Source organism: Corella eumyota, chromosome 1 (assembly GCF_963082875.1).
Source record: "Corella eumyota chromosome 1, kaCorEumy4.1, whole genome shotgun sequence".
NCBI classification, from domain to species: Eukaryota; Metazoa; Chordata; class Ascidiacea; order Phlebobranchia; family Corellidae; genus Corella; species Corella eumyota.
This window is the reverse complement of record NC_137490.1, coordinates 9,276,575-9,291,696: the sequence shown is the minus strand read 5'-3', so window position 1 is coordinate 9,291,696 and position 15,122 is coordinate 9,276,575. Positions and strand designations below refer to the sequence as shown.

Below are 15,122 nucleotides of genomic sequence, written 5' to 3'. Positions count from 1 at the left end.
AAATATATAAATAGTAAAAATAAAGTAAAACTGTTTTGTTGAGTGTGTAACGCCAAAAATCCCCTCATTGAGTCCGACCACGTGGCCCGTGACGTTTTTTTATAGTAAATTTACCGGCAAACGAAGTGCGCGAAAATTCGTTAATTTTGTTGTTCATTTTGGCGCTAGTTATCAACTGTTTTTACGCTGTTATATGTTTAATTTAAGTGTTATATGTTTAATTTAAATTAGTTTTGTATTATAATTTTATTGTTAAAAAATTAAATATTAGATAAAGTGTATTAATTTATTATTTAAAATATGTCTGAAAGACGAAACAGTTGTAAACGAAAGAGTATACCTGGGCCAGTTCCTTCACATAAGAGAGATTCTGTGCTTCAGATCGATTTTACTGCTTCTGCAGATTTAGTTAGAGACGTAGAAGACTTATGCTTAAAAGGTGTTGACCACAATGACTCCCAAACACCTTTGTTAAATAGTACCGCATTAAGTGAAAGAGATTTCATTAAAAGTGGAAATGGAAGCAGTATTGTTGAAACGTCTGGTTTTGAAACTGGCTCTTCTAATGGGGTTAGGTTTGAATTAGTTCATTTTATTATAAAGTTTGTTGTTTTAACTGATTTCCTCGCTATTCTGTTTACTAATGCCATATTTACAAAATGATATTTTATATCTAGTAAATCAAGCAAGTTTTGTTTGGTTTTTATCCAATTTATTTAAGTTGAATAACAGGAAATTAAGTTGGTTGTTACATGACTATTGAGTTTCTTTAAAAAAACAAAAATAGAGCTCGAAGTGATTGCCTACTTCAATTTTTCTGTATGCATAACAGCACTTGTTACTTTCTGTGCAAGCAAAAACTGTGATTAGATAGATTGTAAAAAAATTATATGAGTGGGTTAGACGTGTCAAACAGAATTATGTTAAACTGTTAAAATAAATAGATTTAAAAAAAATGACAATTGATAACCCAGCAGCGTTAAATACAAATTATCAACCTGAAGTTTATGTGGTATTCACTTTACAGAAAAAAGTTATAACATTATAAACATAATTTGATTAACTGTTAACAAAAACTTTAAAAAAATGTTTTTTACATATTTAAATTGTTTTACATAAACATGGTATTAATTTTTTAGTCTGATGACGGAGACTTAGATGCTGTTGGAATCAGTCAGAAAAAATTAATAAAAGAAAAAGATGAGGAATCCTTGGACTTTAAGCACAGTGAAGAAATAAACGAAGATGATGAGGAATTACCCCATGGCAAAGCAAATCCCTTGTTACGGTGATAATATTTATATATATATTTTAGTTTATCATTAACTGAAAGTTCTAATATTAAATTTTAAATAAATTTAAAAAACTTGCCTTGAAAACATCTGTAGGTCTAAATTTTAATTTTTTAGTGCGATTGTGTTTCCTGTTTCATTTTTTAAAGATTTTGTTGCAAAAAATCAAAAAATTCTGTTGGTTATTACAGCAATCTTGTTTTGTTTAGGTTTGTACTAAACTGTTTATTTTATTTTTTAAAACTTGGATATTCAATTATTTACACTAAATTTTTTTTGATATTAACTAATTCTACTAAAGTTTAATTGTTTTATCCTTGTTTAACTTTAAATTCAGGCATCACTGCTTACATGATAGTGGCTATGGTATGGAATTTTGAACGTGCAATACCTTTGTTTGTAATTTGGTGTGTAGTTGTTGGTTATAACATTTATGCACAGATTCGAGATCGTTTTGGAGATGAAATTTATGAGAGTTGTCTTCCACTTCTAAAATATTTTAATAGAAACATGTACTGGATTAAATGGTACATTGGTTGTTAAAAATAACTTATATAGGCTATACATAAATAGGCTATATTATATATACGCTATATATATTTAAAATTAATAAAGTTTTTTAAAAAAGTTATTTTTTGGTTGATTTGGATATTATAAATATAAATATTTTTTTATGTAATAAAACTGCTGGTTTTGTTATACAGACATAAGATTCATGTGGTATGGCGATAAATTGTTAAATTTTTTTCAAAACAATTAAATCATTTTAACCTAAGTATTATTACTACCAATATAATATATTATTGAAACAAATCCACTACTGAGGCATATTTAATGTATTTTAAACCAATTCAAACGCTTTTAAATAAATTTATTTTGTTTTTAAGGATTTTTATTGCTGCAGTTGTAGCAGGCTTAGCAGTATGGATTGCTTTGGACACATCGCAAAGACCAGAGCAACTGGTTTCTGGAGCTGGTTATTTGGTGTTTTTGTTTGGTTTATTTATAACTTCAAAATATCCTGATCGGGTAAAAATTACCTATATAAAAAAAATAAATATAAAGCCGAGATTGATTTAAATAGATGCACTAAAATGGATAATTTATTAAGGTTCGTTGGCGACCTGTGTTGTGGGGTTTATTAATTCAGATTTGTTTTGGAATGTTTATTTTACGCACCCAAGCTGGTTTCGATGCTTTTAACTGGGTTGGAGAATTCGCTCAGACTTTTATAAACTATGTAGATGCCGGGGCTGCATTTGTGTTTGGGGAAAACTTTGAAGAACACAACTTCGCTTTTAAGGTAATTGCAGAAATAAAACTTTTTTTCCACTGTGTTTACAAAAATAATTAGGTGATTTTTAGTTTACTTGCTAATAACGCTTTTTGGTTCCTAAACAAAAAATATTAAATAAACTAGTGAACAATTTTGAAGTAAATCATGTGCTTGTGGTAATCATAAAAAGTTTTAATGTATTTATTTGTTTACTTACTAGGTGTTACCAATTGTTGTATACTTTAGTGCATTTATCTCAATAATGTACTACCTTGGTGCAATGCAGTGGCTTATACTTAAAATTGGTTGGTTAATGCAAATTACACTTGGTACATCAGCCACGGAATCTATGGTTGCAGCAGGTAATTCACCTCATTAAACACATTAAATAAGCCTAACAATTTGAAAATAAAATTGTACTGGTTCAATGGGCATTTTTAAGAAAATATTTTGGTCAATGGAGGTAACTTTGGAAGAGTCGATAATTAGTTTGGTGTAAAATTTAGTTCTTATAACTGTACAACTAAATAAACAAATAAAAAGTTAGTTGAAAATAAGCTTTATATATAAACAGTTGATTTTATAGTTAAATTATTCTGTTATTTTAAATAAGGAAACATCTTTGTGGGCCAAACAGAGTCACCTCTTTTGATTCGCCCCTACATTGATGATCTAACAACATCGGAACTACATGCAGTTATGACGGCAGGGTTTGGTACTATTGCTGGAAGTGTGTTAGGAGCCTACTTGGGATTTGGGGTATTTGAATTTTAAATATTATATTGCAATAACATCAATTTATCTGTTTTAATATAAATTATCAATTGAAAATCAAGGTTTTGTATAGTGTAACAGTAAAAACTTTTTTATCTTTAACTAGATCCAAGCTGTTTATGTTATTACCGCCTGTGTAATGGCTGCACCATGTGCTTTGGCTGTTTCCAAATTATGTTATCCAGAAACTAAAAAATCAAAATTTGCTAATACAAGTGGACTTGTCCTTGAAAAAACGTAAAAAGTTGAATAATTTTTGCTACATGATTTATGTTGTCATGTATACATTTACTTTTTTAATACCCTTGTGTTTCTTAGTTGTTGCTTAACAGTTACAGACCGTTAGGATTTTTGTTTTACGATTTTTTATAATTTAACATTGATATTATATATGTGTTTTTAAATACAACATATTGTTGTTTTTTAGTGATCAGCGTAATATAATTGAAGCAGCATTTGTTGGAGCTTCACAAGCAATTCCACTTGTTTTAAATATAGGTGCTAATCTTATTGCCTTTCTGTCTTTACTTGCTGCTATAAATGGTTTTTTAAACTGGTTTGGTGGTTTACTGGACTACCCCCAACTAAGTTTTGAGGTAAGGGTCTTTTAAAAAAATTATTTTTGCTTTTTTTTTTAAACTTTTTCAACAAATGATATTTGTTTCACTAAATACAATATTTTAATGAGAATTTTGGTCTATTTATCTAGGTTATTTGCTCTTACATTTTTATGCCTTTGACTTTTTTGATGGGTATTGATTGGGCTGATTGTTTTAAGGTAAGAAAAAAGATATTTTGTTTTAACATTGTAATATTAATTTATTATTTACACAATACTTGTCTAAACACGGATCCTACAGGAGCAAGTATTTTTGCCTTAAATAAATAACAATGATTGGGTAAATAAAACATTAAATATTAATTTAATTTATTTCATTTTTGTCTTCGAATATGTTATCTTTAGTTGTGTTTTGTGACTAATAACTAGGATACATTTTATTTTATATTACATTTTTAAACGCTACTAACACCAACTATTTTACATATTGTAAACTGACAGGTAAAACAAATATTAATTTTTTTTTTTTTATTTGTCTTGCAGGCTGCTGAACTTATTGGAACAAAAATTTTTCTTAACGAATTTATTGCATATGAAAAATTGGCATTGTTAATAGATAACCGTGATGCTGGGACGATACCCCGTGTTGACCCAGTAACAAGTGAGGTACTGTGGGTGGATGAGAGAACAGAGGCTATTGTTACTTATGCTTTGTGTGGATTCGCTAATATAGGATCACTTGGAATTATGCTTGGTGGTTTAGGTAATTTTAATGTATTTTAAAACTGGATTTTGTTGTTGAAGCCTAAATTGTAATAGTGATACCTTTATTGTAATTTTTTTGAAAAATGTTTAGTTTTTAACTAGAAAAATGTAAATAGCATGTGTATTACAAAGTTTGGTATTTTGTTTTGTAGGTAGCATGGCCCCAAAGAGGCAAAGCGAGATGGCAAAAATTGTAATAAGAGCTTTGGTTGCTGGAATTTTTGTCAGCATTTTAAATGCTTGTGTGGCAGGTATAAATTCATAAAAGGCATAAAATTCAATCTAGAATGGTTTAATTTGTCAGAAAAAAATAAAAATCTGCATTAATAATAATTTTGGTGTCGCTATTGGAAACGATTTTCAATAATCTTTTCTTTTAGGATTTTTGTATGTTCCTCGCCCAATATATTGTGATAGTATGCTTGCTACCACAAATTGGACTGACACTGATCCCAACAGGCTATATCAGTGTTGCTTAACTGTAATTGGTCTTGGGTAAATGATTTTCTATAAATTTTTCTTATTTTATAATTAAAAAAATACAAAATATAAAATAAGTACTTCTAAAGAATAATAGATCAATTATTCCACTGTAAAGAAACAATTATCAAAACTAGGTTTTGTTATTACAAAAGTTGATCTTGTTTATTTAGAAGCTCAAGTATAAGTGCATGCAATTGCTGTAATGCATATGATTGGAACACCGCAGTTTATGCCCTGAATTGTACTGAACTTACAGCATCAGTGTGTTTATAGTGTGGTTGGTAGGTGATTTGGTTGGTAAAACCAAATATTTCGGTGATGATTTTCAAACCACTATTGATTTTAATTTGAAGTTTTTACAGAAATACTGTTTTTTAATTTATTTGCCTGTATTGTTGTACTTTTAATGTATGAGCCCTTTTTTGACTAATTTTTACTGTGTTAAGTGGTAACATCTTAATTTTTTTATGTAAACAAGAATTCTGTCTCTATTTCCAGGTGCATTTAACAGCAAAATCTTTTCATGTTGCAAACATTTTCAGTGACACCCTTCGTAAATATGCACGTTATTTTTGTCTTATTTAGGTTGCTATTAAAATTAGTGTATCAACAATTGCTAAATTTACTGTACAAAATAGTAAAAATTTCTGGCCAATAGCTTTTGGTTTGGTGAACAAATGTGTAAGAAAATAATGTTTTTTATTTAAAAAACAATTTAGTTAAAAAATTTACTAAAGCAAATTAAACTTTGTAATACTTGTATATATAATGATTTTTTAATATTTATGTTAGAGTAGGTTTTATATAAAATAGAACACTGGTATACAAACACATATTTATTTTAACGATCATGGTATTGCGTACTGCTAAAATTTGTTTTTTTCAAAGTAGTTTTTTAAGTTTTAAATATTTGGTACGCTGGGTATTGTTGTTACTAACAAATAAACTAAACTCATTCTATGTCGATTAATATCTTCAAAGTAGTTCAATTGTAACTTCAACTGCTGGCAAATTCGTCTAGTTTTTTGTTAAACATTTTTAATTTTCGTATTCACCTTTAGTTTGCCATGATGTTTATATTTGGGTATTATATATAATAACAAATTACAATATTTTTTTCTGATTAAGTAAATGTAAGTAAAATATAACGATTTTCGTTAAGCGTTTTTGGCAATAATAAACTCGTTTACAAGAACTTACCTTGTTTATAGTTAATCATGTAGATTTAAAAGCAGCTTAATAAAGATTTTGTTTTACTTAACTTCAAAAAGATGTTTCAACAATTTTTTGCGCTCTGCAAGTTAGTGATTAGAGAAAATAACACATTAATGATAAAAAATACAATATCATCGTAATTCTAAAACTAATATGTCAAATACCACAACATTAGTTCGGATTCGATATCTTAAACTATAGTATAGTATATCAAACAGCAATTTTGCAATAAAAATTAAATAAGGCTTAATTTTTTTATTTAAAATTTATATAAAACATTGTATTTTTTTAATTGTAAATATGCTAAAGGAAAAGTATACTATTAAAATCAAATTTCATTAAAAAACAAAACAAAAAACATCTTAGCATAAAGTAATAATAACTTAAATTTAGCTACACTGTGGCGTAGAAACAAAAAACGCATTGACAACAAATGCTACTATTTCTTGTAACACGATTTATAAAATCAAATAAAGACACTTTTTCAACATGAAAAAAGTTGAAACCCATAGTAGGCCTAATTTAAATAAAAAGTAATAAAATGAATGCAAGATATGGTGATAACACAATGATTTCACCGTCGACTACATTTGCTTAAACGCACATCTTTTTCGTGATTAAATTGTCGAATTTCTGTGCGTTCGAGAAAAGAAACTTTTTCTAAATAACTGTAAAACATAAATAAAATATCTGTGAAACATAAATAAATTTTTTTGCAAACATAGTTATTTAAAAAAAACATATTTTACCAAACACATTTTTAACTGGGGTAAAGAATGGCCAGTTATCAACTAAACTAACAAAAATAAAATTACTTATGGTACCCTAAGATCCAATACTAGGATCTTTACTATTTTTATTTTACATAAATTACCATTCCATCTCTCTGCTAAAATCTCCCCCTGTATTGTTTGCAGATGACACAACCCTTTTACTAACTGATAAAAACCCTGAAAACTTTATTTTAAATGGTAATATTGAAAAAATCTACAACACTGGCTTTCTGCACACAAACTTTTTCTTAATATCGGAAAAACCAAATATATAATTTTTAAACTAAGCAACAACCATCCTATCAAACCACTTAAAAATCTGACCATAAGCAAACAATCATTGAAAAAGTTCATGAAATTAAATCTCTGGGACTTATCATTAGCCTAAATCTCTATTGGAAATCACATATGACAAATATAGTTAAAAAATTTCGTCAAAAATGGCACTGGGCAATAGTTAGTAGCTCTGAAAGGCAGTCCATGCTAACAACAGTTCATGCCTAACTTGTGACCAAATTTTTTTATCTTATTTTTTGCTAATCTTATCACTTCTTAAATCATTTTAATTGCACTTTTCCTTAACAGCACCTAAAAATTTACAAAAAATTTACAATAAAAAAAATTTTACAATAAAAAAAAATTTACAATAAAAAAAAATTTACAATAAATTTTTAGGTATTAATTACACTGTGTGCAACAACTTTAATACCTCCCTGTTTAATTATTCTTCAAAACTCTGCCAAACCCAGTGTCGAAATACCAACACAATATCATCTTTGACAAATTCTGTAAATACTACCTTAATTAAAAACTTATTACTGCTAAAAAATTTTTGTTTTTTCAGAATGAGCCCTTAGATCAAATACCTTAAGGTAACACCCACCTAATCACATTTCTTTAACCATTCTAAACAAATAATTTGGACTAAAGCTACTCCAGCTACTTCAACACTCTGTGACACAAATTTGTTAACTATGCAATCTATATTTGAACTAGCAATGCAATATATTTTATTCTTTTCTTCTTTTCTTAAAATACTTTAAACATACATTTATGTGAACCCCAACTAATATATTTGTGCCTTGTATGTGAAATATGTTGTGAAAGGCCATTCTGGGACATTCTTTAAGTAGGTTTGTTTCGGTTAGTCCCTTTATCACACTACTAGAGCCATACTGAGTTATATAACATGTATTTATTTTTTGTAGATTTTTTGTTTACACTGTAACTACCATCGACAGGGATAGAATTGCTCTATAATTATAAATAAAATGTGTCGTAACTTTCTTTTTTTTTTCTCGTACAACTTTGTTTTGTTATTTTGTCTCTTCTTTATTTTATATTTTTGGTGTGTGTTTCTTTAAAATGTATTTTCTTCTTATATAGGTAGTTATTATTAATTTAATTTATACTAGGTTTGGTAACCATGCCATAACATACTTACATCTTTATGTTAAAATTAATATTTGTGGCATGTTTTAAATCTTTGAATTGATTTTGTCATTTTTTCCCCTCGCAATATTGTAATATTTATTATATAGCCTATCTTATTATTCACTGTCGTTGATGCGCAAAAATAAAAAAAAATGAATTACCCTTGTTTTCCTTTATTGTAAGTGTTTAGTTCGTCTTGAATATCATTTTCCTGCTTAAAATTGTCCCAGTCAAGTTTTGATTTTTCCTAAAAATTTAAGTCATAAAATTATATTAATACAAATCAATTTACTACCTTATCGTATATATGCAATAAACTTTTACATATTTTTCACCTATTTTAGTCACTTTATGCATGGCTGCTAAAGTATGGTGCTTGGGCACTGCCAATAAAATACTTTTTTGAGGCAATTTTTAAGGCCCCCAAGTTATTCCATTTTGCCCACTACAATTTTTAAATCTTTATTATGTATAATATAAGGACATTATATTTTTGACTTACTAAAGTACTGAGTTTTGGTTTCTTTCCTAACTTGCCGAGAATATTTCCGATACCACCGCCAGATCTTTTTTTATTTATATTCACTTTATTTAAACTTTGAAATAAAATAAATTAATATTTACTAAAAATTTAAATTACGATACTAAAAATTAAAATTAACAATATGGTCCAATGAAATGTAAACATTTTTAACTTCTGTAAAATTGACAAAATAAAATATAAGCTAAAGAAGGACCTTTAAAAAAAATTTTGCAAAAAATATTGTTGTATTTGTCAATTTTATATATATTTTCCCCAAAATAAAATATTAATCACTTTAAGAAATTCTTTTTTATTAAAATTACCTATGGTCATTCAGAGTAAAATTAGAAGATTTTTGTTCTTTTGAATGATCTAATGCCTCTTTAGAATTTTTTTTAACTTCTTTTGTAACTCTTAAATAAAAAAAAATAGTAGTAAAATGACTTGTTAAAATTGTATTTGTAATTTAGAAAAATATGAATAAATTTAACATTTTTTATTATTTACTTAATTTCTTCCCCGGCAAAGTCATACAACTTGGTTATTGTCACCATATCAGGTTTTAAAGAAATTGGAGAAGTAAAGTTTTTTATTTGTTTTGTGTCATCTTTATTGATAGTTTCAGAAATATTTTTAACCTAAAATTTTTTTTAAAAATTATATAGTGATTATAGCAAATTTAGATTTGGTATTAAACTATAATTTTAATCGTATTTTTTACAAACTTATACCAACTTTTTTAATTTGTTGACAACTTTTTGAGCTGGAATTTTTCCTTTTTGCTTGAATACTATTCCAAAACTCATCTACCTTGTCTTTGTGTTCAATTTTTCTATTCAGATATAAAAATTAAAAATTTATAAAAAGTTATATAATAAAAAAAGTATTACCGCTTTAGTTATTTAAAATTTTAAAAATTGCAAAATTTTTATTGAATTTTTAATTAGAATATCATTCAACTGTTTTTTTTTATTTTTTTTATATCTTTATCCTCGATGTGGGAAAGTTGAATGCGTGACTTAAACATAGAGTAACCTCATGTGTGGTGTAGCAAGTGTTCTTACCACTACACCACGCTGTTAAGTTACAATACTTATTTTACGCATTAAATGATATCAATTTATATAAACTTTAGTTAAGATATTTTTATGACAATTTTTTGTACAAAACTCACACAACCATATTGTCTTCAATAACTTGTTCCTTTGGACTTTCCTCATTTTCAGCAACATCGCTTTCATTGTTAGCTTAATAAAACAGATTTACAATTATTTTTAGTTTCTTAATTGGATGGTGTCATTGCAGTGTAGTATCATTGGATTTTTTATTCTTTTGTATTTTTTTCAATGTTATTAAATTTGTTTACACGCACATTTTCAAATATTCATTGAAACAAAGTTTATGTTTGACATCACTAGACATAATTAATGCAAGAGGTATATATGACTCACCAGGAGTTCATACCATTTATAGTGCCTTACTCAAGGACGCTACAGCATGAGATCACTGGGGGTTGAACCTACGAACCCATGTAGAGTAGCAAGTGTTCTTACCACTACACCACGCTGCCGGTTCCATTACACCATGCTGCCAGTATTAAAATTATCGATCCATACGTGCATGCATGATTTATGTTTTCGTATTTAGGCGAGTTTTTTAAACACCAGGCATGCAAAGCGCTAATTTTAGGTGTGCATTTTTTACACATAAAAATTTGGTAAATGCACACTGCCTTAATTTCCAGACTGCCAGAGTGAGCGCTAGACACAAACTGTTTGGCAGCTTGTAATTTTGACGCAATAAGAAAGATGCATTCAATATTTATATTTCCCCAAAAAAATATAATGTCTATTTATAGAAAAATATTATTTAAATACACATTGCCTTAAATAGGTATTGTTTAATATCATATTTATCAAGTTACCAAGTAAAGCAAAAAAATCATTAAACATGACAGTAATAAAATTGTTTTACAATCACAATGCAAAACAGTTTTATCTAAATGATAAAAAAAAATTTTTTTTGTTTAATACACCTCACCTTCTGATGCATCTGGAACATAATCTTCATCATTGTCTGATGAACAATCTTCTTCATTTGAAGACATAATTGTTATTGTTTAACAACGTAATTTAACTATAAACAAGACTTGTAGTCAAAGCTTGTAAGTATAAAATATTAAGAGAAAATTAAAAAATCATATATATCGGTATTTTAAAAATAAAGCACTAATAAGCAGATAAAAGCTCTGCCTGTTCCAATATCACCATCTTTCTGCCAGAGAGCTGGCAGAGAGTAGTAGAAAATTTTGCTTGGGCGGATAATTATAAAAAATGGTGATTCCAAATATCTTTTAATCGAACAATACAAAAAAGAACGGGGTAAAATATCCCCTTCAAAAGGAACAAAATAAAACCAAACCTAATGTAAAATAAGTTAACAAGGTCCTTAACACTTTAAAATAAAAATAAAATTAAACAACCCTTTAAAAACTGTTAAACGCAGGAGTAAACTTTTGTACTGAACTGAAATACGTGTTATTACTGACGTCACAAATCGGGGGTTTTAACAACTTACCTATCATGTCGCACCAATTTATTTTTGATATTTTGTAAAGAACAACGTACCGAACCACCACATATATTTAAAAAAGTGAACAAAATATTAGAAAGTGGTCAAATACAGGTGTAAACTTTGTATTTTCGTAATATACGCTATATAAGTGACGTCACAAATCGGAGGTTTTAACAACTTACTTATCATGTCGCTCCAATTTATTTTTGGTATTTTGTGAAGGACAACGTACCCTACCACAAAATATCTTCAAAAAAGTAAACAAAATATTAGAAAGTGGTCAAATACAGGTGTAAACTTTGTATTTTCGTAATATACGCTATATAAGTGACGTCACAAATCGGGGGTTTTGACAACTTACCTATCATGTCGCTCCAATTTATCTTTAAAATTATGTCAGGAACAACAGACCCAACCATAACATAGCCTCAAAAAAATGAAAAAAATATTAGAAAGTGGTCAAATACAGGTGTAAACTTTGTATTTTCGTAATATACGCTATATAAGTGACGTCACAAATCGGGGGTTTTAACAACTTACCTATCATGTCGCTCCAATTTATTTTTGGTATTTTGTGGAGGACAACGTCCCTAACCACCACATATTTTTAAAAAAGTGAACAAACTCTTAGAAAGTGGTCAAATACAGGTGTAAACTTTGTATTTTCGTAATATACGCTGTATAAGTGACGTCACAAATCGGGGGTTTTGACAACTTACCTATTATGTCGCTCCAATTTTTTTTTGATATTTTGGGGAGAACAACGTACCCAACCACCACATATTTTTTAAAAAATGAACAAAATATTAGAAAGTGGTCAAATACAGGTGCAAACTTTGTAGTTTCGTAATATACGCTATATAAGTGTCGTCACAAATCGAGGGTTTTAACAACTTACCTATCATGTCGCTCCAATTTATTTTTGATATTTTGGGGAAAACAACGTACCCAACAAAAACATATTTTCAAAAAAGTGAACAAAATATTAGAAAGTGGTCAAATACAGATGCAAATTTTGTATTTTTGTAATATACGCTATATAAGTGACGTCAAAAATCGAGGGTTTTAACAACTTACCTATCATGTCGCTCCAATTTATTTTTGATATTTTGTAAAAAGCAACGTACCCAACCAAAACATATATTCAAAAAAGTGAACAAAACATTAGAAAGTGGTCAAATACAGGTGTAAACTTTGTATTTTCGTAATATACGCTATATAAGTGACGTCACAAATCGGGGGTTTTGCCAACTTACCTATCATGTCGCTCCAATTTATTTTTAAAATGTTGTAAGGAACAACAGACACAACCACAACATACCTTGAAAAAAGTGAACAAAATATTAGAAAGTGGTCAAATACAGGTGTAAACTTTGTATTTTCGTAATATACGCTATATAAGTGACGTCACAAATCGGGGGTTTTAATAACTTACCTATCATGTCGCTTCAATTTAATTTTGATAATTTGTGGAGGACAACGTATCCAACCACCACATATCTTCAAAAAAGTGAACAAAATGTTAGAAAGTGGTCAAATACAGGTGTAAACTTTGTATTTTCGTAATATACGCTATATAGGTGACGTCACAAATCGGGGGTTTTAACAACTTACCTATCATGTCGCTCCAATTTATTTTTGATATTTTGTAAAAAGCAACGTACCCAACCACCACATATCTTCAAAAAAGTGAACAAAATATTAGAAAGTGGTCAAATACAGGTGTAAACTTTGTATTTTCGTAATATACGCTGTATAAGTGAAGTCACAAATCAAGGGTTTTGACAACTTACCTATCATATCGCTCCAATTTTTACTTGATATTTTGGGGAGACCAACGTGTCCAACCACCAAATATTTTCAAAAAAATGAACAAAATATTAGAAAATGGTCAAATACAGGTGCAAACTTTGTAGTTTCGTAATATACGCTGTATAAGTGACGTCACAAATCGGGGGTTTTGACAACTTACCTATCATGTCGCTCCAATTTATTTTTGATATTTTGTGAAGAACAACGTACCCAACAACCACATATTTTCAAAAAAGTAAAAAAGTTATTAGAAAGTGGTCAAATACAGGTGTAAACTTTGTATTTTCGTAATATACGCTATATATGTGACGTCACAAATCGGGGGTTTTAACAACTTACCTATCATGTCGCTCCAATTTTATTTTTGGTATTTTGTGGAAGTCAACCTACCTAACCACCAAATATCTTTAAAAAAGAGAACAAACTCTTAGAAAGTGGTCAAATACAGATGCAAACTTTGTAGTTTCGTAATATACGCTATATAAGTGTCGTCACAAATCGGGGGTTTTGACAACTTACCTATCATGTCGCTCCAATTTATTTTTAATATTTTGTAAAAAGCAACGTACCCAACCACCACATATCTTCAAAAAAGTGAACAAAATATTAGAAAGTGGTCAAATACAGGTGTAAACTTTGTATTTTTGTAATATACGCTATATAAGTGACGTCACAAATCGGGGGTTTTGACAACTTACCTATCATGTCGCTCCAATTTATTTTTAAAATTTTGTAAAGAACAACAGACCCAACCACAACATACCTTCAAAAAAGTGAACAAAATATTAGAAAGTGGTCAAATACAGGTGTAAACTTTGTATTTTTGTAATATATGCTATATAAGTGACGTTAAAAAATCGGGGGTTTTAACAACTTACCTATCATGTCGCTCCAATTTATTTTTGGTATTTTGTGTAGGACAACGTACCTAACTACCACATATCTTTAAAAAAGTAAACAAACTCTTAGAAAGTAGTCAAATACAGGTGTAAACTTTGTATTTTCGAAATATACGCTATATAAGTGACGTCACAAATCGGGGGTTTTAACAACTTACCTATCATGTCGCTCCAATTTATTTTTGATATTTTTGGGAAAACAACGTACCCAACTACGACATATTTTCAAAAAAGTAAACAAAATATTAGAAAGTGGTCAAATACAGGTGTAAACTTTGTATTTTCGTAATATACGCTATATAAGTGACGTCACAAATCGGGGGTTTTAACAACTTACCTATCATGTCGCTCCAATTTATTTTTGGTATTTTGTGGAGGACAACGTCCCTAACCACCACATATTTTTAAAAAAGTGAACAAACTCTTAGAAAGTGGTCAAATACAGGTGTAAACTTTGTATTTTCGTAATATACGCTGTATAAGTGACGTCACAAATCGGGGGTTTTGACAACTTACCTATTATGTCGCTCCAATTTTTTTTTGATATTTTGGGGAGAACAACGTACCCAACCACCACATATTTTTTAAAAAATGAACAAAATATTAGAAAGTGGTCAAATACAGGTGCAAACTTTGTAGTTTCGTAATATACGCTATATAAGTGTCGTCACAAATCGAGGGTTTTAACAACTTACCTATCATGTCGCTCCAATTTATTTTTGATATTTTGGGGAAAACAACGT

At 28.7% G+C, this 15,122-nt stretch overlaps 2 protein-coding genes across 4 annotated transcripts; one reads left to right on the top strand and one right to left on the bottom strand.

Annotated features, from left to right (window-relative positions):
* Window positions 1-242: 242 nt before the first annotated feature.
* LOC145748994 (solute carrier family 28 member 3-like) lies at window positions 243-6,360 on the top strand. 3 transcript variants are annotated; one of them, XM_082565000.1, is made up of 15 exons: window positions 243-570; window positions 1,140-1,288; window positions 1,410-1,501; window positions 1,630-1,819; window positions 2,180-2,321; window positions 2,404-2,595; window positions 2,789-2,930; window positions 3,182-3,327; window positions 3,449-3,579; window positions 3,770-3,938; window positions 4,052-4,120; window positions 4,445-4,664; window positions 4,819-4,917; window positions 5,047-5,161; window positions 5,320-6,360. In XM_082565000.1, the coding sequence occupies exons 1-15, from the start codon at window positions 301-303 to the stop codon at window positions 5,420-5,422; spliced, it is 2,229 nt and encodes a 742-aa protein (XP_082421126.1). In that variant the 5' UTR covers window positions 243-300; the 3' UTR covers window positions 5,423-6,360. The 3 variants fall into 3 exon arrangements, with proteins under 3 accessions (XP_082421126.1, XP_082421127.1, XP_082421128.1); XM_082565001.1 differs by lacking the exon at window positions 243-570 and adding an exon at window positions 675-1,033; XM_082565002.1 differs by lacking the exon at window positions 243-570 and adding an exon at window positions 679-1,012.
* Window positions 5,984-11,350, bottom strand: LOC145749030 (heterochromatin-stabilizing protein CFDP1-like). The gene is made up of 8 exons (XM_082565003.1): window positions 11,135-11,350; window positions 10,269-10,341; window positions 9,830-9,926; window positions 9,602-9,732; window positions 9,418-9,507; window positions 9,074-9,167; window positions 8,733-8,818; window positions 5,984-7,032 (listed from the first exon to the last, which is right to left on the bottom strand). The coding sequence occupies exons 1-8, from the start codon at window positions 11,199-11,201 to the stop codon at window positions 6,939-6,941; spliced, it is 732 nt and encodes a 243-aa protein (XP_082421129.1). The 5' UTR covers window positions 11,202-11,350; the 3' UTR covers window positions 5,984-6,938.
* Between the last annotated feature and the right edge of the window lie 3,772 nt (window positions 11,351-15,122).